This window comes from Stegodyphus dumicola, chromosome 4 (assembly GCF_044657685.1).
Source record: "Stegodyphus dumicola isolate Sdum_Otavi_A_Nest chromosome 4, ASM4465768v1".
Taxonomy (NCBI): domain Eukaryota; kingdom Metazoa; phylum Arthropoda; class Arachnida; order Araneae; family Eresidae; genus Stegodyphus; species Stegodyphus dumicola.
The window spans coordinates 15,861,533-15,883,445 of NC_140771.1; the positions used below are offsets into that span (position 1 = coordinate 15,861,533).

General features: G+C 29.1%; 1 protein-coding gene across 4 annotated transcripts in view; it reads left to right on the forward strand.

Annotated features, from left to right (window-relative positions):
* The window catches only part of LOC118187991 (uncharacterized), a 275,888-nt gene that overhangs the window by 225,127 nt on the left and 28,848 nt on the right, over positions 1–21,913 (forward strand). For 3 of the 4 annotated variants that reach the window (XM_085814595.1, XM_085814593.1, XM_085814596.1), the window contains exons 25-38: positions 1,190–1,370; positions 1,982–2,115; positions 2,416–2,490; positions 5,273–5,482; positions 5,610–5,734; positions 8,083–8,221; positions 8,303–8,488; positions 11,815–11,930; positions 14,228–14,405; positions 14,623–14,774; positions 16,008–16,130; positions 16,721–16,822; positions 19,294–19,384; positions 20,335–20,421. In XM_085814595.1, the coding sequence (XP_085670721.1) occupies positions 1,190–1,370; positions 1,982–2,115; positions 2,416–2,490; positions 5,273–5,482; positions 5,610–5,734; positions 8,083–8,221; positions 8,303–8,488; positions 11,815–11,930; positions 14,228–14,405; positions 14,623–14,774; positions 16,008–16,130; positions 16,721–16,822; positions 19,294–19,384; positions 20,335–20,421 (1,899 nt within the window). The remainder of the gene's footprint in view (positions 1–1,189; positions 1,371–1,981; positions 2,116–2,415; positions 2,491–5,272; positions 5,483–5,609; positions 5,735–8,082; positions 8,222–8,302; positions 8,489–11,814; positions 11,931–14,227; positions 14,406–14,622; positions 14,775–16,007; positions 16,131–16,720; positions 16,823–19,293; positions 19,385–20,334; positions 20,422–21,913) is intronic. The other variant, XM_085814594.1, reaches the window with a different exon arrangement.

The following is a 21,913-nucleotide window of genomic DNA, read 5'->3' on the forward strand; positions in this document are numbered from 1 at the left end:
TTACAATATAAAACCGACTGGAGTTTTTAATATAGTCCTTGAGACAGTACTAACATTCCTTATACATGGTAATACTACCATTCTCATCTTATATCTTCTGGTAGTAAAATTTCAGGTAAGTCAAACTTGCTATCACTTTTCTAAATGAATTTTTTCATATTTTCAGATTAATATTAATTTTAGAAAATTTCAGCTTTTTTTTTCTTTTTTTTTTTTTTTACTTTTTTTACTTTTGATCTTTTAAAAAAGTATGAAATCATTTTCAATTAGCTCTGCAATACTTTTACATCCATGCCTAATCTTGAATCAAAGACAAATACAAGTGAAAAGGTTTTCAACTTCACATAATTATTTTAATGTTAATCATTGTTTAGTGTTATCATTAACTGGCATTAATCATTTAATGTTTGTTAAATTCTTTAAATCCTTATAAATGGTTGTGTTATTTTTATCAAATAGAATCTTGCGCAGATGTTCTTAAATAAAAAAAAATAAATTATTTATGAATTGTTTTAAGAGATTTACATATGGACAATGATTATAATGTTTTGATTTAATTTGATTGTCTAGTGCAGTTACCTATAGTATTAATTTGATTATAGCAAACATTACCTTTTTTAATTCAAGTTTTCCTCAATTTTTTATAGTTTTCCTATAGATGTTTAATATATAACTATTAAGAATATTTTAGGAAAACAACATTGGTGATATACTACAAAATACAAATAAATTAAAAAATGAAATAGTGCATTAAAAAAATTGTTTTTCATGTTCCTTCTAATGAAATAAATTACCACTTAAAATGAATTATTATAATTTTGCAATATCAAAATTTTATAAGCCTTTAATAAAATATACTTTTTTCAATTACTTTTATATTTAACATTTATTTTCAATAAAAAATCTCTAATTTTGTAATTAATAATAAATTGTCTTAAAAATAAAATACAATTTCATGTGCTTGCTTGCTTGCTGAGTTAGCCACTCAGATGCATACTTGCATAGTGGAATCATAGTACATGTTTCAGCATATTGCAAAACATTTTTTTTTTTTTTTTTTTGCTAACTTTGATGTCTTATGCAGAACAAAAAGGAAAGTGCTGAGTTATGAGACAAATTTTTATGTATGAATTATAATCTCTATATTTTGTATTAATTATTTTATAAAGTTTAATATTTCTTTCAATAGGGAAAAGCAGAGCACATCACAATATCTGGTCATGATGGAGGTACAGGAGCTAGTAGTTGGACTGGAATAAAAGGAGCTGGACTTCCATGGGAGCTTGGAATTGCTGAAACTCATCAGACACTTGTTCAAAATGATCTTCGATCTCGAGTTGTACTACAGGCTGATGGTCAGATTCGAACAGGTATAGAATAAGCTCTTGGTGAATTATTTTCAGTGCCATTATATTATATATTTTTTATACTGGATATAACATTTTTAAAGTTTCTTGTAAGGGGACATACTTTGCCATGTATCAGGAGGATTTGGAATATTGAGCTACCACAGTTATTTACCACATTATTTCAAAATATGTATTTTGTTAGTTTAAACATGTACTTTAAATTTAGTAAAATCTGTCTACATGATTAAACAAATTTTCATGCATCTCTTGATTACGCTTCATATCCCATAGAATATTTCTTCTAATTTGCATATTAGACCTAAAACATTTTAATATATAAACTTCTTTATTAAAGACATGTTAAAAATTCATTGTGAATGTGATAGTTTTAAAATTTTAGTTAGTAGACAATGCAGATGCATGTAAAGGTGATAATCATAAATGATACTATCATCCCTGCCTATGACATTCCTGCCATCAGCAATTGTTATGTAAGTACCAGGAGTAAGTTTTACCACAATCCAGATGAAAGTGCCTGTAATCCAAACTACAATTGTTAGTTCTTCTGCCGAGGTGAAAAGTCATCCATGAGAAGTGATTTTCTTTTCCCATTTTCTTCTCTTCCTGCGCAGGATTCGACGTTGTGGTTGCTGCCATACTTGGGGCTGATGAATTTGGCTTTTCGACAGCGCCTTTGATAGTCCTTGGATGCACAATGATGCGGAAGTGCCATTTGAACACCTGCCCTGTCGGCATTGCCACTCAGGTGAGGAAATGCTGCAAGTGGAGTGAAATCTACAAATTGCAGGAAGCAACCACAGCTGTTTTTATTTTTTTTAATTTGGAGTTTTAGGTTTACTTGGACTAGCTGCTTTAAACTATATTTTTATTTCAGTTTATTTCTCTCTGTGTTTTTCCATTGAATAAATTAAATTTAGCTATCTGAGAATGTGGTCAACCATCTGCTCTGCTGTCATCTAATAGAGGTGTAGAACGGGTACAGTAGCCATATCTGAAAAGTATACTTGATCAGTTTTTATTTGCTAGTTTTTTGCTTTCTTTACAGGACCCAGAACTCCGGAAAAAATTCGAAGGAAAACCTGAACATCTGGTTAATTATCTTTTCATGCTTGCGGAAGATGTAAGTGTTATTTGGATTTATATATTTATAGCTTATGAGTTTTTATACCATGAAATGTGTTGTGTAATGCAGTAAAAATTAATGTATTTAAAATTCGTTGGCTTCTGCTCTTGCAAACTAGACTTATGAGAAATATGAAATGCATTATATTCCATATTATGTTTTGTCACTAAGTTGATTGATATATTGTATATTTGATAATTTTTTTTATTTGTAATTCTAAAAAAAATCTTCAAAATTTTATCATTGTATTGTGTTTAGCATTCACTATGTATTTTTAATAAAAGCATAAATTGTTTTGCAACTTTTGATGAAGTAAAAATAATATATTTTTTTTAAAATCTGAATGCTACCCTATATCTGTCTATATTTTGTACAGTTTATTTTTAGAATATGTTATATTTTTGCAAATAATGCATACCTGAAATTAATTTTTTTCTCTTTTTTCCATTATCTTTTTTTCCCATTTAGTTTTCTTACTTTTCCAATGAAATGTTTTTCATTCATTTCTTTCATGCTGATTTTTATAAATTAATATCCTGTTGCTTTTGAATAGACTTGTGTTTAGGTTTATAATAAAAATATTTTACATAATTAAAATTATATAATAATAATGTAAAAATATTTTTATTATTATTCATGGATCCTTTGCTGAATGGCCTCTTTAGAACTGATGCTTTTGTTTAGTGAAAGTTGGAAAGTACAATATCTGTTTTTTGTAGTCGTGAAGATGGTTCAGATTAACTCATTCTCAAGATTAATTAGCTCAAGCTCAAATCCACTTATTGTGACTAGAGGCATAGCTTAAGGTTTTCAACACCCGAGGACAACTGAAAATTTTGTGCCCTTTTCAGAGTGCCAAGAATAGAAAACATTTCATTCTAAAATTTTGTAACATCAATTGGCATCCCCTGAATGCTGCACCTGGGGATAGGTGTCCTCTCATGCGCCCCACCCTAGCTACAACTCTGACTATTACCATATTAACAAAAATATCAGGATTGTCCAACCATTTTAAAGGGAAGTTTAAAACTTTTGCATACTACTCACAAAGGTTGTAGCATATTTCATAAAAATAATTAAACAAAAATAGCATAAAATATACAGTATAAAATTAAATGCTGCAGATTTAAATATTTTATTATCTTATTTTCTGAAAAAACAATAATAAAAAAGAAAAATATAGATATAGACTGTAAAATGTGTTACAACTTTGTACAGGGATAAACTAAAAAAATTATTTCCCACAATAATAATCTATTTTTCATTGTTAAGTCATGAAGTTAAGTTTGTTCATATTAAATTTGAAGTCATGAAGTCATATTAAGTTTGTTCATTTGCTTACTTAATGTGAAGATTAGCATTGGTTTATCTTATTAATCAGTGTTTACTTCTTCATTTGATGCAGTGATTTCAGAGCTCTGTTAACATGTTCATCTGTCTGGACAAATCTGTGTTTTATATTTATTTTATTGCACAAAAAATTGATGTTCATTACGATGTGTGCTTCTAAACAGTGAAATTGGTTATTTTAAAATATGGATCAGAATCTAAAAGGGAACATTTTTCATAAAATATAAAAAAAAAATCATGATATAAGAAAACAATTTCTTGTTCATTTAATTTCAGATCTCAATTAGTTCCATTTGCAGCATATCAAAAACATGATAGGTATAGCTCAAAATAGATGTAAGAACAACTTCATTTTACTCTCATGTGCTCTGAAATCTGAAAAACCACTTTATAGAATAATTTTTTTTTTTTTTTTTTTATTCTCGTTTGAGGGTTTTCTTTCTTTCCCCCCTCTCTTTTTTCTTTTTTTTTTTTATGATTTAACTTCTCTGTGTGGCTTTATTGAGTATAGTAAGATGGATAGCATTACTCACAATCAATGTTTTTGAAACAGTCATAATTCAATACTACTTGCTATTCATACAGCTTAATTTTGTTTTGTTTTGTTGTTGTTGTTTGTTTCAAAAAAAGTTTTTATTTTATCAAGAAGTGTCCAGAATATGGCTATAGAACCTATGATGAGTTTTTGTTTCCAGGAAGAGGAATTTATATTTGGAATGAATGCTCAAATATGAGAAACCATATTGGAGCTCAAATAAGACAACAAATTGGAGAAACCATATTTTATAGCTGTCTAACAAATATATAGTGAAATTTCTATGCTGTTTAGTCAGATTACCATATTTTTGGTAAGCTGTTCTTATTATGAGAAAATAATTGCTCATACTTTTCCTACACTTTTTCTTTATTTCTTTAGATTTTATTTTCTTTCAAATTTTATTTTGTTCTTAAACCTTAGAATTATCATTTGCATTCCAAATATGTTGGAACAGAACTTTTGAGGACTGGACTACTGCCTGTTGGATTTATGTTGAACAAACATAAATGGGATAGTAACTTGTTATTTTTTGTTCAAATTTGTGCAGCTAAGTGTTTAAATACTTAACTAATGTAACTTTCTCTAAAGAAACAACTCATGAATGGAATACATTGTATTCTCCAATCAATAGTAAAAGGGTTTCTATATTTTTCACTTAAATGTTGTAATTTAGAAATATTTCTTCCAATAATTAGTCCAAAGGGGCAATTTGCCCCAAAGGACTATTATGAAATATTTTTGTCTTCAGTATGAAACTTTGTGTAGTAAATATCTTTTTTAAACAAATTGTAATGAATTATGATGAAAAAAAAATGTTTTATTTAACAAGGTATTCATTGCCTAATCTTGTGAACCTATGAATCTATAACATATAGATTTTTTTTAATACAGGTTCGTTCTCATATGGCTGAATTGGGTATTCGCAAGTTCCAAGATCTTATTGGTCGGACTGATTTATTACGTATGTATCATAATGAAAAGAACCCCAAATCCCGGCTGCTTGATTACTCAGCTATTCTTTTAGATGCTTTATCTTTAAGACCTGGGACATGTATTATTGGAGGATCTCTCAAGCAAGATTTTCAGTTGGAAAATAGAATTGTATGAATTTATGTAGTCACTTATATTTTATGTACTTTTATTAAAAATAATTCTTTACTGAGATGTTTTTTAATATTCTTAAAATGTCATATATTCCTATCTAATTATAAATTCTTTTTACTTTCAGGATAATCTCTTGATTAAACAAGCAGCTGATGTTATAGATCGGAAGAAGAAAGATGTCACAATTCATATGGATATAACTAATGTTGATAGAGCATTTGGGTCCACATTGAGCTACCATATTGCTAAGTATATTATACATTTTTGAATCTTTTGAAATATATCAGCTTCTTGATTATTATGCAATATTCATGTTATTTTAAATTTTAATTCAAAATTTCAAAATCTTATTAATTGGAAGTTTTTTTATTGTTTGATGAATGTAATTTGTTTTTTACATTATTAAATAATTTAATTCTGAAAACAATGAATTATGATGAATGATGGAAGACTCCAGGTGATTATGATGGAAGACTCCAGGGGTGTAAATCTTGTAGCATTCTGTAAAGAGAAGATGCTGGATCTCCATATGGTTCATAAATGGCGTGCAGACTATGATTACCTGTGTCAATTGGTGGACCAAGGAAATGAGAAAAAATGCAGAGTTGGATCAGGTCAGCAGCCGTTATTTTCTGAGTTGGAAGATTGCATCTGGGAAGGGATTGCAGGCAGGAGAGCAATGGCTTTGATTGTGTGCAGGGCTGATATTCAAAAATTTGCCCTTGAAACAGCAATTGAATTTGATATATCCACAGAAGAATTTAAAGCATCATCACACTGGTTGGACAACTTCCTTAAATGATATGAACTGTCTCTAAGGAGATCAACAACATTGTTTAAGCTGGAAGAAAATGAAATTGTTAAGCCTGCACTTGCATTTAAGCTTTTTGTTGATGGCATCAATTTTTCGAAATACCAACTCTCCAACATAATTGCTATGGATGAGACTGCGGTATTCCTAGGCCAAGGATCTCAAACGACAGTTCACCACAGGCTTCTTCGTAAATTTACGTTCTTTCTACCGGTTACGATAGTGCACGGGTTACCTGTATTTTGGCCATTTGTCTAGATGGCAAGAAAGTTTAAATCACCAAAGGTAAAAAAGACCAGATTCAACGTGTTTCAGGAATTTATGTCATTGAAAGTGAAAATGCCTGGTGCACCCAAGCAGTTATAAAAAAGTGGGTTGATTTTATGCTGCCACCACTGCTGAGGGGTCAGAATAGAGGTTTACTAGTTTGGGATTCAGCCAGTACTCACTGCGTTAAAGACATGAAAAAGTTTCTTGCTGAGAGGAAGATTGATCAAATAATGATTCCACCAGGAATGACTAGTTACCTCCAAATACTTGACATTGCAATAAACAAGCCATTCAAGGATCATTTGCAGATGGAAATCAATGAATATATTGAAAACAGAATGGTGAGAAATCATCAAGGTAATTTTATAAAACCAGGCTTACAAGAAGTTGTGAATTGGATAAAAAATTCATGGGACAAAATAACTGATAATGATGTTTCCAATGCATTACGAACAGGCTACTTAGACAAGAAGTACATTTAATGATAGCTATATCGCAAGACATGAGAGATTTGGACCAATGATTGAACAGGAAGTGGATTTAGAAGAAAATCAGAATATAATTCAGAATTTTATTTATGACGATGTTCCAGAAGAAGATGACATGACAGTAATTGAATAAATTTAAATTTCTGTATAAAATAAATATTAAATAAAAATATGTAAATATACTTTTATTTTTGCCCTCCCCTGAAAATAAGCCCTAGCGCATATTTTGGCCCAAAAACGAAAGTAAGACAGTGTCTTATTTTCAGAAAAAGACGGTATTATTATGAAATTAATCATTTAAGCTTAAATATATTATGTTTATAGAATTCCTAGAGCATAATTAATATAAGTTTAATGGAAAATAAAACTGATTGTTTAGCATGTTTGTAGTTAAATGTTTTATTCGTGTAATTTCTTTAATCCTAATGTCTTAGATAGGAATTTCATTACATGTATTTTATAGATTCATTATTTTTTTTTAAATTCCTGCTATACATTACAAAAGTCTGAAATCCAGAATTCTTGGAACTTCAGCTATTCTGGTTTTTGAAAATTTCTGTATTTTAGATCATTAGTTTAAAATTAGTGAGATGCCATGTAGACATGGCAACATTGAATCTTCACTTATTAATTAGGTCACATAGAAGAATGCTGACCCTCTGCAACCATACAAGAGTTGAAAGTGTGATCCTGGGCGACATCAATATAATGTCAGTCAATGTATTGTCTATGGCCCTGTTGAACTCCCTAATCAGCAGGTGCCTGAAAGTGGTATGCAGTTCATTGGGAAATAATCACATTTATGGCACAACTGCTTCCTTTTGTTGAGAATTATAGTCTTTATTCTGTACTTTGTGAAGGTGGGGGGAGGGAATAATTTTTAGAAGGACCTGAGGATCTAAATATTAGATCATTCTGGATACTGGATATCTAGATTTCTGACTTAGTATTGTATTTGTTTTTTAAACATAACCATCTAATAATGTATTTCTTTAAAATATTTTATATATAAATTATTTTTCCCTCAGGAAATATGGTGCTAATGGTTTACCAGATAATAGTATTAAGATAAAACTAGAAGGCTCAGCTGGTCAAAGCTTCTGTGCATTTTTGGCACGAGGAATATGTGTTGAATTAGAAGGCGATGCTAATGATTATGTGGGAAAGGTAATTCATTATTATGGTTGTACTGAAAATATTTACATTTTTAAAACTAAATCATATTTATTTACAAATGTTTAATTTCAGGGCCTTTCTGGTGGAACTGTAATTGTTTATCCACCAACTCGTTTGCCTCCTGATTTCAAATCTGAAGAGAATATTATTGTTGGAAATGTTTGTTTATATGGTGCTACATCTGGTAAAGCTTTTTTCCGAGGTATTGCAGCTGAAAGATTTTGTGTAAGAAATTCTGGTGCTACAGCTGTAATAGAGGTAAATTACTCTTTTATCTTTTACATATAATTATATTGTACCATGAGAAAAGTTCAAAATAGATTTATATGTCATTTTAATATTTTCGTGGATACTGGATGTTCCACAAATGTGATAGTCATAATATTAATTATCAGTTCTTTTATCAAATTTAATTAAAATTTAAATAGTTTTAACTAATTTTGTTACTTGTAATGCTATAATAATAATTTGTAAAATTTTAACATTTCCGAAAGATATCGCAAAAGATGAAGCTGGCATGACATTTTGTGCATAAAATGACTTTTAGAATATTAGTTCTGTAGCAACTCTTTATACATATATATATATATCACTATAAAAGCCGGAAGTCTGGTAAATCCTAGCTTTTACCAAAGTGGCTTGGTAGAAGTCCGAAGTATGCTTTAATATGGTTCCATTTCGGCCTTTTATCAAGCCTTTGTGGTATAACCTAGGAGTTATGAACACCTTCCAGTAAAAGCCCAAAGCGAGGGATTTAAAGTGACCTTGAATAAGCATGCATACACAGAGTCCATCACGATGCTTTTCTGTTACTGCCACTCCTTATTTCCACCATTTGTGGTCTAGCTTTGAGCGATTAAGCAGTTACAATCTAAAACAGAAGCAGCTTGTTGCCATTTTAAGATATTTTACACTTTTTATTTTGATGAAAGGAAATGAATAATATTATGTGGAAAAAGTTTTATGACATTTTGTTTCAGTCTCTAAAAATAAGCAAGGTAACAGCTTTTATTTAACAAATGAGAAATACACATCTTAAATAAATGAAGTGAACGAAGCAAAATGTGGGAAGAAGAAACAAACAGTTCATCATAAAAGGTTGAAACACTGTGATATTCTAAATATTGGAGGAGAGAACAAACTTATAGCATCACTATCTACAGAAATCCTGTATTAATATTACAATTGATGAAGTGTTCAATGTCATACACGATACTCATGGCATAATTTGCCATGGCAGAAAAACCCGTATGATTAAGGAACTAAATCACGAGTACAAGAATGTAACAGTAGAATTTATCATTGTGCATTTGAGACTATGTGAACCATGTCAGAAAAAGTAAAAAACTGCAAAAAAGGGGATTGTAATCAAATGAATTGTGCATAGCGAAATGAATTCTCAATCCCAAGTCAACCTAATAGATATGCAATCCAATCCTAATCATGATATGAAATTCATTTTAGTGTATCAAGATCGTCTGGCAAAATTTGGGCTATTCTGAAGTTTATGCAGTAAAAGAGCTGATGTAGTAGCATATCACCTTCTGGATATTTTCACAGCTTTTGGAGGCCTGAACATTCTCCATTCCAACAAAGAAGGGAATTTTGCAACCAAATCATAAACAGTTTAGGTAAAATGTGGAGTGCTATAAAAGTAGTTCATAGTAAACCGAGATACAGTCAATAGCAGGATTCTGTTGAACGAGCGAACCAAGAGCATGAGAACATGTTGGGAATATGGAAGGAAACAAAAAAGACAAAAAAGCAGTTAGAAGAATTAAAATTTGTTCAAGCAATGAAAAACAAAGCAGATCATGAGGGACTCAAATGTTCACCCTACAAAGCTATGTTTGATTGTCCTATGACTCGCTAACTCAGTTTTACCATGTAATTTGATTAGTAACATGGCCACTAAAGAAAAAATTATAAGTATTAATAATAATGAATGCATGGTCAATACAGAAAAGGAAGGCACTGATCTCGAATCAACAATTTATTTTAGATAATAATGCATGTGGAAAAAAATCGATAATGATGGAAGTAGATACTGAAATTCAAATTGGGGGACAAAAAATACTGACAAAATGTGTGTGATTATCAACAAAGTTCAAAATGTGAAAGCATTTCAGGAGACAGTTAAGCAGTGGCATAGCTAGGGTGGGCAAAGGGGGACATCTGTCCCCGGGCGCAGCATCCAAGGGGCTCCAGATTGATGCTACAAAATTTTTTAATGAAATGTTTTCCATTCTTGGCACACAGAAAGGGGGTGCAATTCTTCAGTTGTCCCCGGGCGCTGGAAATTCTAGCTACGCCCCTGCAGTTAAAGAAGGACTTTGCAAAGAAAATGAAGATTGCGTCTACTGAAAACTTTCTGAAACCTAATCTCTGACAAAATCTTTAGTTGAAGGGCAAGGACTCAGAAAATGGAACTGTTCAAATAAGTGTCGGTGAAGATGTGTTTGTGCAAAGCAGCTGATGTGCTTTGTATTTCAAAATGCTATAACAGTCAGCCCTGTTGTAACAGGTAGAAAGAAACATTAAAGAAAAACATATATTTTTTATTTTTTTTTATTTCATAATTTTTACTTTTATTATTTTTTATGAGCTGTCAATTTAATATTTTTTAATTGTTGCTAAAATTATTGAAATCTCTTTGGCAGTTATGGAGAGAATTATGCATTAGTTCAGCTTTTTCACATGGGATCTTATTTGTGAATATTGCATTTTTATTTTTATTTCTTGTAACTCTTTGAAAAATAATTGTAAGACAGTTCCATCTACATAATCTTAAATTATACCTTATTTTGCCCACTTTTACAGTTTATATTATCAATTAAAAAATTAAAGTGTGTTTTAACCTTTTTGGGTCACATTGTATACAATATATCTGCGAATGCAATTTCCTGTCATAAGTAATCCCTCGTTTTGGCTTTTACCAGAAGGCATTGGTAAATCCTAGGTTTTACCACAAAGGCTTGGTAAAAGGCTGAAATGGAATTATATTAAAGCATGCTTCAGACTTTTACCAAGTCACTTTCGTAAAAGCTAGGTTTTACTGGTAAAACCTAGGATTTACCAGACTTTGGGCTTTTACACTAACATATGTATATATATATCACCACTGTTATTGCATCATACCTTATGTCAAGAGATGCTAATTTTATAATTAAAGTGTCACTCATTGGAAAATAAATTTAGCCTCCTCCAAACAATCATATATAACAGGAAAGAAGAAGTAAGCATGCAGTTATCTGCAATAATCTCTTCTGAGATTATAATTTTTATAAATCTATTCCTGTTATTTTGATTTTCTGAAAAATATTTTCCTCTCATTTTAATATGGGACTTGTAGTGGCAGCAATAATATGTAGTAATAAAATAGTCAGCATTGGGAATATGTAATAGATTTCATTCAGTTTTATTTGTTTTGTGATATAAATCATCTTATTTTAATAAATATCTAAACGATCATTCTAGTATATATGAATTTTTATTAAATTTAACTGTTACTCCTAAAACATGTTAATTTTTTTGCAGAAATTTTTTGCTTGAAGAAATGTTAACTTTTCAAAATTATTTATTAGGGTGTTGGAGATCATGGTTGCGAATATATGACTGGTGGGTTTTGTTTGATTCTGGGCCCTACTGGACGAAACTTTGCTGCTGGCATGTCTGGTGGCATAGCTTATGTTTTAGATGAGTAAGCAAGCAATTCAGTTTCTAAAATATATTACAATGCATATTACAGTATAATATTGTGATACATGCATATAATATTTATCTGTGATTATACTATGTACTACAATATATGTTTTAATGAGAAATTATACATATGATGAAGAATTATTATAATCCAAACTTTTTTATCCTTAATTTTAATATTTCTTTGATCTGGAAAATCGTTAAATGTACTATTAGTAAATTTGTATTTTAGCTTTATTTATAATTTATTTTCTTGACTTTTTTACTTTTTTTAATTAATAATAATATAAAAAGTTATGAATTGTTAAATTTTCAATGTTTTGTTCACAAAGTGTGTATAATAATGATTTGCACTGAAGTTTGTTGTATTCTGAAGATTATGAAAAATTTGAGAATAATGTGTAGATAATCTTGTTCCTGCAATAAGTGATTTATATTTTTGAGTATTGTTTTAAAATTCATAGTATGTATGTTTACATTCTACTATGCTCTAAATACCTGTGGAAGTAAGAATAGCTCTTTACTATATAAATATTAATAACTGAGTAAGATTAATGTATATGAAAAGAGAAGTTGGAATTTTTTAGCGTGTATAACTTTGTTTCCTTCATTTTCTTAAGAAGTTATATGAAATAAATACTGCAATTATAATGAATTTAACATATTTTAATGTGTATTTAGTGACTAAGTAAATTTACAATATATAAATATTTATTGCAGCTTATATTTTAAATTGTGGAAAAATCTTTAAATTATTGGTTTTTAATAGCAGCAACTCTCATTATGTTCACCATTATACTCACTATATTAAGATATCAGTACTGAAATAAAGTTAAACTATGAGAAATGCTAATATAATTTTCATGTTGCATATTTAAGTCTTCAACACAGTCTTGCATATTATTTTTAAATATCATTGAATTGAATTCCATATCATTGTGAAATCAGAATGTATATTCCAGGTCATATCCTTCTAAGCTATGCTAAAGTTATGACCCTTATTTTGCCTTCTACTAAATTATGTTATTCTTTTGTAGCAAATTCAACATGTTAAGGCTTCTTGTTTGAGAAGTAATATTTGGTAAAACAAAATTAATTTGAAATTTTTTCCCTGCAAATATACAAAATAAAGATAATATGTGAATATGGTTAATATTATATTTCTGATATTATGCAGATACAAATCATTCTGATTTCTTGAGATATTATTGCTGCGAACTAATTTCATTTCTTTCCTTGAAGCAATGGTGCAAGAAAATTACTTAATTTTAATTTTATTTAACTTTACTATTAATTTCTTATAAACATTTATATCTATAATACAGATTAACTCAGATAACTTAAATATTTAATTTTACACTTTTTAAAATTTTGATGTCTTTGTGATAAATTGCATAATAGATAAAAATACTGTGTATGACTCACAGTATTCAGTTCAGTTAATATTGTAAAGCTGTTTAGCTTTACAATATTAACTGAATTTTTTGGGAAACCTGTTCTTCATCTGGACCAGTTTATTTAGTCTCCATCAAAAGTTATTGAAAGAAATGTGTTCTCTAACTTAATGCAGATGACCAATTATTTTGTATTCATAACAAAGGAGATTGTCTCTATTGCTTTAAAGAACATATTAAAAATATTTTAAGTATTTTATATTAATTCAATGATTGTTAGAAGCAACTGATATTTTACAACCTAATTTACAAATGTCTTTCAATAGTAGAAGAGTTATGTTCTTCAACTTTAACTGATGCAGATGACCAATTATTTTGTACTGGCAACAAAGGAGATTGGATTGTTTCTATTGCTTTTAAGAACATTTTAAGTGTTTTATATTAATGCAATGATTGGGAGAAACAGTTGATATTTTGCAAATTTATTTCATCTCAGTATTTTTATACTATTTGACCAAATTTCTCTCTCTCTTTTTTTTTTTTTTTTTTTTTTTTTTTTTTTTTTTTTTTAAGGGAAGACTTTCTTTGTTCTGTTTGGAAACTTGCAAATTTTTGTAGATGTTTAGTTATAGATTCATTTCATACTTATTCTGTACAAAATATTTATGTAGAATTATAAAGTAAAATATTTGCATACAATAATATAAATAATAAAGTTTGAGGAATAAAGTTAATTTCAAAAGCATTTTGTGGCTATATTGTATTTGCATGAGTTACTTCTTTTTTGAGTTACTTAGCACTTTTCATAATAAAAAATACTGTATTCTTTAAATATGTAACATTATAAACACAAATTATTTAATCAACTAAAAATGTACTAATTTATTTTCTTATACCAAAGGAAACGTTCCCTAGAATCTAGAAGCAATTTGATGATGGTAGACTTGCTACCTCTAGAGCTTTCTGAAGATCTTAATTTTGTAGAAAATTTATTAAAAGAATTTTTTGAAAAAACTGGCTCTGCAGTTGCTCAGCGCTTACTGTCCACTTGGCCTGCTTCAGCTAAAAACTTTGTAAAGGTAAATTTATGTATTTATGATCTTCGTATATTTAACAGATTTTACAGTTACATAATTTTGAAACTATTTTTTACTGGTTCTTGGAAAGAGTATGAAATTCTGTATTTATGCTGTTTAAATTTTTTTTAATAATTTATTTGATGAACTTATAAATTTATCCTTTATTTCATTCATGATATTCTGTGCATTAATGTTTTACAACTACTACTACATTTAGGTGTTTCCAAAAGAGTACCAACGTGCCTTACGACAAGCAGAAGAAGAAAAATTGGTCATGACTAATGGACCAACAAGTGCAATAGAAGCAACTAAAACAGCTACTGTCAAAGATATCGAAGATGTAATTCCTGATAATCTTGATAAAGTGAGGTGAGTACTACTTTTACTAGATTGTAATATTTGAAGGTAAATTCCTTAAAAGTTAATTATGAATATTGTAAATTTATGTGCATGATTTTTATCCATATAATAGTCCACCCATATTTATAAATATATAACTCTACTGTTGCTACACAGTACAGTCAAAAGTCGTTAATTCGGACACCCATAATCCGGAATGATCTATAATCTGGACCTCAAAGCTAAAAACTTTCTCCGCATGCGCCGCGTTGGCAACCTTGACTACTGCGCATATGCGTGTACACAAGTGCAGAATACGTTTTTGCCTGCGCATTTAATGTATAACGGACGGTGTAAGCTAAAATTATCTAATTATATATTTCAGTTAATGTTAATGATTGCGTTGTTCCTTAAACTTCGAATTGGATCCCGCTTATTATTTTTTGCAGACTGTAAGAGCAATTTTATAAAAGTAAACTTGAACTTTCGATTATGTCAAATAGAATTTCCGATGCTGGAACTTCCAAAGGATCTACAAAACGAAAGTATGTTTCGATGTCCAACAAACAAAAAGTGGAATTGCTGCAAAAAATGGATAAAGACATGAAGAATGTGACAGAGAGGTTAGTGAAAACGAAAAAATTTCGATTGACAAGTTAGTCGGTATTCTCGGCACAGCAATTAGCGGAACTTTGTAACTGAACAAGAAATTATGTCTGTTTATAGAATTAAAGAGAAAGTATTATCACATAAAAAGAAGCAACTTAAACAACTTACATTGAAAGAAATGTTTAATAAAGTAAACAAATAAATATTAAGCTTTTTTTTTTTTTTGTAAATTTTGATACCCTTTAGATCATAATTGCTCATTATTTTATAAATTACGGTTTCATATTTTTAATTTTAGAATTTCTGCATGCCATCTTACGAGATTTAAACTGATGATCTATAATCCGGAAAAATCGATAATCCGGAATCGCCGAAGTCCTGACGAGTCCGTATTAACGACTTTTGACTGTATATATATATATAAATGTATAACTCTACTGTCTCTACATTTTGTTGTGGAAGTTATTTAGACTGTTCTTTATAAAATTAATTTTAATTCAAAGAGAATATTTTTTTAATGATTTTACATTTTGATATTGCTTTTATCTCCAAGGTTGATAAAAATTGGCATACATATGTACAATTTAGTTTGATAACTGTTCTATCTTTAAAAAAGAAAAAAACAAGTAATTTGTAATTTTTTCACATTTTTAGAGGTTTTATGAAATATCAGCGAATGACAAATCCATACAGAGAACCTTCAGAACGTTTACATGACTGGAATGAAATTTATAATTTTAAAGGCGTTAGAAAAACTATTAAAGTGCAAGCAGCTAGGTATGTAATTTTTTTATTATTATTATTTTTAATTCCATAATTTTTTCCTTTCCCAGCATTTTCTACTGTGGTGAGCAGATACTTAAAATTCCTGAGAGAATTAAACATTAAGAAAGATATTAATAATTTTTCTTACGAGCATGCTTAGTGTGAGGTTGAGGATCGCAGTTTCAAAGAACTAATAAATACTGAATATTTTTTTTTTCAAATTGTTGTGTTTAAATTGATATGTAATGTGAGAATTTTACTTAAAGGTGCTTTAGTTTTTAACAGCTGCAAACTGAAGTGTATATTTATTTACTGGAGTTTTGTACTCCCTTAGAATAATGTACATTTATGTATTGTATTTGCATGAGTTACTTCTTTATTATTATTACTACTACTACTATTACTACTACATTTTTAAGGAGGTTTAAAATGATAAAATGCATTCTAAAATTACTTTGTTACTTTTAGTCATTTTATTCTTATTTAAAGATGAGGCAAATTGTGCATATTAAAATGTAACTGCCAGAGTAATGCTACAGTATGTATTAATTTTATTATTGTTATTATTATTGTGCTATTATTTAGTATTTTTTGTTGCCCAGATGTTCAGTAATTTCTGCTACACAGTGTCATCTGAAGACAGTGGACATCTTCCAGATAATGCTTCTTTACAGTTTTGTTTTAGCTAGTACAGTGCAAAAGATGTAAATACTTTTGTTTTTCAAGCTTAAGAATAATTTCTGTATAACCTTTTTAATTCATGGTTAGTAGGTGTTGTGTGGGCACTAGTGATATAATTTATTGATTCTGTTCCTTACTGATTATTGGGGTGACTTTTCTGCCATAATGTTTTCCTCTGAACTAGATAAAAAACACGTTGCCAGAAAAATAGAAACACATAGTAAATGAGAAGAAAAAGTGTTTTATTAAAAAATTTAATTTTTTTTTTATTAGCATTTGTTACAAAAGTGTTTTTAAGTACTGTATTAATTCTGTTTTGCATGGAGTGGACTAATTTTTGAGATTTTTTCAACAAGCACACAATACCATGCATCTTTCCCAGTTTTTCATAGCTTGCTCAAATTTGATTGGGGACAATTTGATTTGATTGGGGATAGTTGCTCAAATTTGATTGGGGACAAGGTTTAATGTACTTTTTTTAGTTCATTTCATGAGCTTTCAACTGGATTTAGGTCAGGTATCTGAGAGCACCTTGGTGAGACATAATCTTGTTTTGTTTGAGCCAGCTTTTTGTCAACTTTGCTAAATGCTTCCGATTGTTATCTTGTGGAAAATGCCATTTCAGTAGCATATGTTTTCTGCTCATCATAATAATGTGTTCTCTAAGATATCCACATTTACCTTTTTGGTATTATATGAAAAGACTATGTGAAAAATTGGGCCCACATCATACCACAGGAAAACAAAACCCACAACACAATACTCACCATCTTTAACAATTTTCTTTGTATATTTTAGATGATATGCTTGGTATTGCAATTGCAGATAAACTGCTTCCCAGCCATTTCAAATTAATTTATTTATGTTTCATCGTTCCAGAGTACATTTCTTGGTTATTTTTAAAATTTTTTATAGTTGTTTTCAATACGGTACAATTTGCCAAAATGCATACATTTTTGGCATATATTTTCCTTAAAAAGCAGAATCTCATTCCTGTGTGTATAATAAAATATATTTTTTATATTGAATACTGTTTCAATCATAGTCAGGAGTCAGGTTAACCAATATCACCTTCAATAGCAACCACCTCTTCTATGGTGACCTGAACATGATTCGAATACACAACCTTCTTTTCTTCCTTTAAGAATAGAATTTTGAATTGAAGATTGACTAATTGATAGAAATTGGCTGCTTAAAATTGCCTATTTAAGTGACACTTTTAAGAAAGGTCAATGACTTTCTCATTGAAATTTTAAAGGTTAACTTCAGGCCAAACAAGTATATATATCTGCTGCTCACAAAAATATTCTTGATTTCAAGAAAAATAATTTTTCTGCATTGTGAGGATTTTGATTGTTTCCTAATAGTAAAAGGATTTGTTTCTTTTATAAGACGAGGATGCCATAGCTGTACTGTTGATGTACCTTGTCAAAAAAGTTAAGCAATATGGCTAACATGATGCTGTATACCCATAATTACATAGTCCTATAATGTTTTTCTTGAAGAGATCATGAAGATGATAACTGCTGTACCATTACTGTACCTTCATTTCTGAGCCATACCTGTAAACCTCATGACTAATCTATTTTATATTGATGTCCCAGTTTGTATATATATAGTATGTATGTGTGCATGTGTATATGTCAACATAGTTTCCACATGGATTAACTTTAACTGCATCATTAGTACCTGTGGCATAAATTCTGTAAATGCACTGCATGGACAAATGTATTTTCCTGTCAAAAACTGAATATAGCAGATAAGTTTTATGCCCTCTTCACCCACTAATTCTCAAATGCTTAGACGAAAGTCTGAAATTTTATCAACCATATGGTTGCTTTGATTTGTCAATTTTCACTAATATATGGTTATCTTTTGACATCTTTACCTAATATTAAAAAGTAATTTATCGAAAAAGATGATAATATCAGAATATTCAAATATTACCTAAATAACCTGCAGCGCAATAAGAATTCAATCTTGTAAATCAAGTATGGCTTAAGTAAAGTAATGATTAAAGAGGAAGTTTCTCAGTCCATCGAGTAAAGGTTTTAAGCTTGAAAATAGATTTTCAGCCAGAGCAGTTGTTCTCTACATTATCTGAAAAACCTTGCAAAATTTAAGAGTTTGAGACCTCTTCCTCCAGTAGAAAACTCTTAAAAAATAGGTGTTTCCTACGCACACAGTGCTGTCTTACAAGTGCCCCATGTGACAATTGTGCTGTTTTTGCATTTTGAGTAACATGTAAATAGTGAATTATCAGCTGTCACTTGCTGCAGTACATGAAGCTACCTGTGAAAAATGAACAATCTTTATTATATGTGAATGTGTTGCTACTGTTTAGCATTTAAAAAAAAATTAAACAATTTACATTTAATATTGTATAGAAACTGGTTCTTATTATATTAAATTAGTTAATCTGTATTTGTTATTTTACTTTGGAAGTATGGTGTATGATTTTTAGATTTGCTAATTAAAATAATTTATTCCTCAGATGCATGGAATGTGGAGTTCCTTTTTGTCAATCTAGTCATGGATGTCCTTTAGGAAATATTATACCAAAATGGAATGATTTAGTTTTTAAGGTACCTGTATTTCTTATTAGGCATTTGGTAATCTTGTAGTAAGTATTTATTTATTAGGCAATGCCACTAAAATGCTATTTGTAAATTTGAATGTGTGATAAAATGGAGGGAAAAAGAAATGATTAAAACAACAGTCCATTTTCATGCCACCAGTCTCAAGAATAACTAACTAACTAAAAGTGATAAATCACATATTATATGATAGCCAAATTATTTATATGCATTTGATTTTGAAGCATCATTTTTATAATTTGCTTGCATTAAATGATTGATGAAATTTCAACATGTAATTAAGCTGCATCTTTATGTAAACACATTCCAACACTCTATTTAATTTATGATTTATATTTAGTATGAAATTTTTTAATGTATTTATAATGGCAAGTAATACAATAGTAAAAATTTCATATCATGCATTACGTTATTTAAATATGCATATTTAAAGAAAAAGTGAACATTAATTACATAATATTGTAAATCTGAAAATGTGTTATATTTATTAAGCTCAAAATTTTTATGGAAACTTCTGGCTCACATTTCTTAAGATTATTCAGCTGTCTACTTTTTCAGGAACTCTTGTATTTAATTCTATATAATCATATTGGATTCTATATGCCATTCATGCCTTTCTTAACACATTGTATTAATTAATTATTTCATAGTATTAATTATATTCTGATGATAATATTAATTATATTAATTTCTATATAGTGCACTTTTTTGAAGCTTTAAGTGATGATTTATATCAGCTCAAATACTAGCTTTTCGAGCAGGTTGTACTCATAGTTTACATTGTTTTATAAATAAATGAAACAAATGTAAATGTTTTAAAAATATGATGTGAAGTTTATAGTAATCCATACAGATTATATACTTCCTAGAGTATGAATGTTAATAATATTTGGCATATATAATTTGTGTTTTTCTACATGCTTATTTATTTCATCCAGGATGATTGGCGTGAAGCCTTGAATCAATTATTGCAAACAAATAATTTTCCTGAATTTACTGGCCGTGTATGTCCTGCTCCATGTGAGGTAAGTATTTGAATTTCTCATTTTTAGACATTTTTTCCTAGTTAAAAGAGATAATACATAAATTAGAATTTTTTTTAAGCACTTAAAAAGGGTGTTATTGTTTATCCAGTACAGGTAACTACTAAAAGTGGTATGGAAGATGAGAGATTGACGATATCTCTCACCTTCCATATTACAGAGGTTGATTAGCCTAAGAAAATGAATAATTTTTTTAAAAAATATCTAAAGAAAAAGTCATTTTACTACAGGTGTTATGTCATGCCATTAGTCTAATAAAAATATTTTAAACATTATATAGCATATTGATCTGAGTTTTTAGCAATTTGTTTAATGGCCTTAATAAAATTTTAGTGTAACCATACCAAATGCAGCCTTTATACATCTTTTTTAATTTTAAGGCAGTAATAATCTTTATATATATATATATTTATTAATACTTTTTTAATATTTTGATATTTTCTTATTTATATTTCTTGAGCAAAAACAATTTAAGTACTTTGGGAAAAACATTTTAATTTTATTTAATTTAAAATACAGAGCATATGCAAATTATTATAATTCATAAGCAGTGAATACATATGTGCTCTTTTTATAATACTAACCATTGAACTGTTTCCACATGATAGACTTGAATTTCATATTTTTCAACAATATCATTTTATGTGACAAAAAATGAAAAGTAAAGACAAACGCCAAAGCTTTCAAAATTGAAATTCTGCTTTTGCTTTAAATTTTAATTTCATCTAATAGTAAGATTTAGTTTTCTCAGTCAGCAACGTGCTCCTTGACATAAGCTGCAAAATTGTTTTACCAAAGTAAACTGTTATATCATTGAATATTTATTGCAAATGCTGGGTATTTCAGTTGTAGTTACTGGCTCATAAATTTTCCAGTATTATGTATATTACTGTCACATGTGAGTGCAAAACAACCATAAAACATGCAAGGCAAAATTTGTTCTTTACTGTTGTGTAAGGTACACATTCACTCAAATTTATATAGGTAATCATCTAGGCAATTTTATAAAATCAGCCACTCAGAATTTTGCCCCTCCCATTGTTTAGAAGCATATGATAGTAGTCCTCAAGTAAAGTCTGCAAAGGCTTGTGTCCAGTTTATTAATTTTTTTCTAAATGAAAATATGCCATGGTTATATTAATGCATTACCATTCCTTGGCCATTTAGGCTAGTTAAAGGAACAAATTTCTGTATTCAGTGTAAAAAAATTGACTATCATCCCATTTCCATGATTAGATGTAGACATAATATAGTCTGCACTTAGAGTGGCGGCTCTCTTAGTAATACCGAGAAGAAATATAAACATGTTATCTAAAGCTACACCTAAATATTTAAATTTTTGCAAATGGACCAGATATCAAGACCATACTAATGCAGACATTCAACAAACAGGCTATTTACAATAGTAGAATATAGAAAGAAACAGGGAAAACATTCTTAAAAAGGTTAATCAGAAGGATTTCACATTGCAAAA